Source organism: Pundamilia nyererei, unplaced genomic scaffold, assembly GCF_000239375.1.
Source record: "Pundamilia nyererei isolate P.nyererei 1_Seehausen unplaced genomic scaffold, PunNye1.0 scaffold00027, whole genome shotgun sequence".
Classification (NCBI taxonomy): domain Eukaryota; kingdom Metazoa; phylum Chordata; class Actinopteri; order Cichliformes; family Cichlidae; genus Pundamilia; species Pundamilia nyererei.
In genome coordinates, this window is record NW_005187428.1 from 2,385,517 (window position 1) to 2,387,851 (window position 2,335).

General features: G+C 41.9%; 1 protein-coding gene across 3 annotated transcripts in view; it reads left to right on the forward strand.

Annotated features, from left to right (window-relative positions):
- golt1bb (golgi transport 1Bb) overlaps nucleotides 1-2,335 on the forward strand; it is a 6,223-nt gene that overhangs the window by 1,485 nt on the left and 2,403 nt on the right. For 2 of the 3 annotated variants that reach the window (XM_005728117.1, XM_005728118.1), the window contains exons 1-4: nucleotides 7-35; nucleotides 640-731; nucleotides 1,038-1,216; nucleotides 1,486-1,567. In XM_005728117.1, the coding sequence (XP_005728174.1) occupies nucleotides 11-35; nucleotides 640-731; nucleotides 1,038-1,216; nucleotides 1,486-1,567 (378 nt within the window). In that variant the 5' untranslated portion in view covers nucleotides 7-10. Of the gene's footprint in view, nucleotides 1-6; nucleotides 36-639; nucleotides 732-1,037; nucleotides 1,217-1,485; nucleotides 1,568-2,335 lie in introns of those variants that run through there. The other variant, XM_005728119.1, reaches the window with a different exon arrangement.

The window sequence follows — 2,335 nt, forward strand, 5'->3', positions numbered from 1 at the left end:
GGATACCAAAATGATTTCGCTCACGGATTCACAAAGTAAGAGCCGCTTCTGTTTCTATGCTGTTCTTTGTCTTTCTAGTGTTTCTGTGCGAAACCGGGTTTAGCTGAATGTACGAGGCCAGCAGCTCAAACACGATTGGCTGAGAGCAACGCTACGTCACCACGTGAAGTAGCTGTAAAGGGGAACTGTTTTTTTTTCCTTTTCAACTGGTTCCTGGTTTTTAAAAAAACAAAAACGTATATCGAGCACGGCCGAAGTGTAAACCAACGAGGTTAGCGTATGTGCACGAGTCATTTAACTGCTTGGTTTTTTTTGTTGTTTTTTTACACTTGGCTGTGTGATGTCAGCACAGAAGTCCCACCTACCTGCTGTTCAAACCTTCTGTCTGCAAAGGGCAGCCAATAAGAAAGCTTGCTTAAAGCTGGCTAATCCAGAGTCCCACTGTAAGAAAAACAAGGCTTATTTTGGACTGGATCATGCAAAGCTGCCCTGTAATAAAATGTGAAGCTGGAAATGAATATGAATACCCCCCTTAATGAATAGTCATTCTGCATTTCTTTAATAAAATTGAAATCCATGTAAACCAAAGTAGATCATGCGACTTATTAATAACTTCTTTCTTTTTCTTGATGTCTGCAGAGATTGGGATGGGACTGACGGGGTTTGGTGTGTTTTTCCTCTTCTTTGGGATGATGCTGTTTTTTGATAAAGCTCTCCTTGCCATTGGAAATGTGAGTTGATGGTTTTTGTGTTCATTGATATATCAGAGTAGTACCTGTATTGTTGATTGCCATTTGGCTGTTGGTCCATATGATCACATTTGCTGATGTGAGTGGAAGTTGATCTTTTCTTTGCTGCTCTAGAGCAGGGCAGTAAAAAGGAAACAGATGTTGAAAATGAATGTTTATATCGGGTAAATTATTAGATTAAAAATTGCTGTGAGCACAGAACCTACCTAGTAATTATAACACAGTGTGAAAGTCAACCCTATATAACCTAAAAGATGTTGGACTCGTGACATGTTGTTTCCTGTGCAGATTCTGTTTGTCTCCGGACTGTCGTTCGTCATCGGCCTCGAGCGTACCTTCAGGTTTTTCTTCCAGAGGCACAAACTAAAAGCCACCAGCTTCTTCCTGGGAGGAGTGTTGGTGGTTCTGCTTGGCTGGCCGATTGTTGGGGTTGTTCTGGAGATCTACGGTTTCTTCCTCTTATTCAGGTCAGCTCAGTCAGAAAGGGTTGAACTCATTTTCCTCTTCTTCCTCTTTTGGCTGCTCCCTATCAGGGGTTGCCACAGTGGATCATCTACCTGAATCTCTCCCTATACCTAACGTCCTTTGTCTGTCACCTCAATCCCTCTGCATGTCCTGCCGTCTTCCTTTTTTCCTCCTGCCTGGCATCTCCATATTCAACACTGTCCACTATCTCTCCTCTGCACATGTCCAAAACAATTTCCAAGTCTCACTTTATTCTTGCACTCGTTAACAGGGGATTCTTCCCGGTGGCAGTCGGATTCATCAGACGAGTGCCCGTGCTCGGGTCTTTGCTCAGCTTACCGGGGATCAGTGCGGTAAGTGTCACTCTCGGGCACTTTAACCTTGATAAGGGTCACTAATCACAAATATTGTTTAGCTTTATAAGGCTTTCAATGAAATTTGTGTGCAAGACTAACAGTAAATAAACACTGTCTGAATTTGATGAAACTTTGTGGAGAGGAAGATTCCACTAATCTTTGATGCAGTAATAATAAAAGTTGGTCATGGTGGAGAAGGTGCTCTCTGAGTGCACCTGCAGTTTTCTTTTATGCAAGCCTCTCTGGTTGCAGTAAGAAGTCAGATTCTATAGAAGTGCATGAGAAAATGGCTTCTGGCTCTCCTGCTTAGGTTATGGTCTCAGTTGCTACTTTCAGGTTTCATTAAATACAACATGATGTCCACTGTGTACATAAGATTCCAGCTGTAGTTGAAATAGCAGGGTACGCCACCTACATTGTGGCCGAGTCACTCAGACTCATGGTCTGATCCGCACCTTGCATCTATTTAAGCTCAAGGCCTGGAAGCAGAATTTTGCTAATCAAAGGGTGTCACGGTGGCCGCCTCCAGCTTTTAAATACAGTCTTTGGCAGACATGGAAAAATCTGGTATTTGCAGCCCGTTGTCTAAAAAGTCATGCAAGTATAATTATACGAATACTAAACTATCTTGTTTCATTTGTGCTAAACAAAATTCAGTTTACCACCATATACAGGGAGTGCAGAATTATTAGGCAAGTTGTATTTTTGAGGAATAATTTTATTATTGAACAACAACCATGTTCTCAATGAACCCAAAAATCTCAT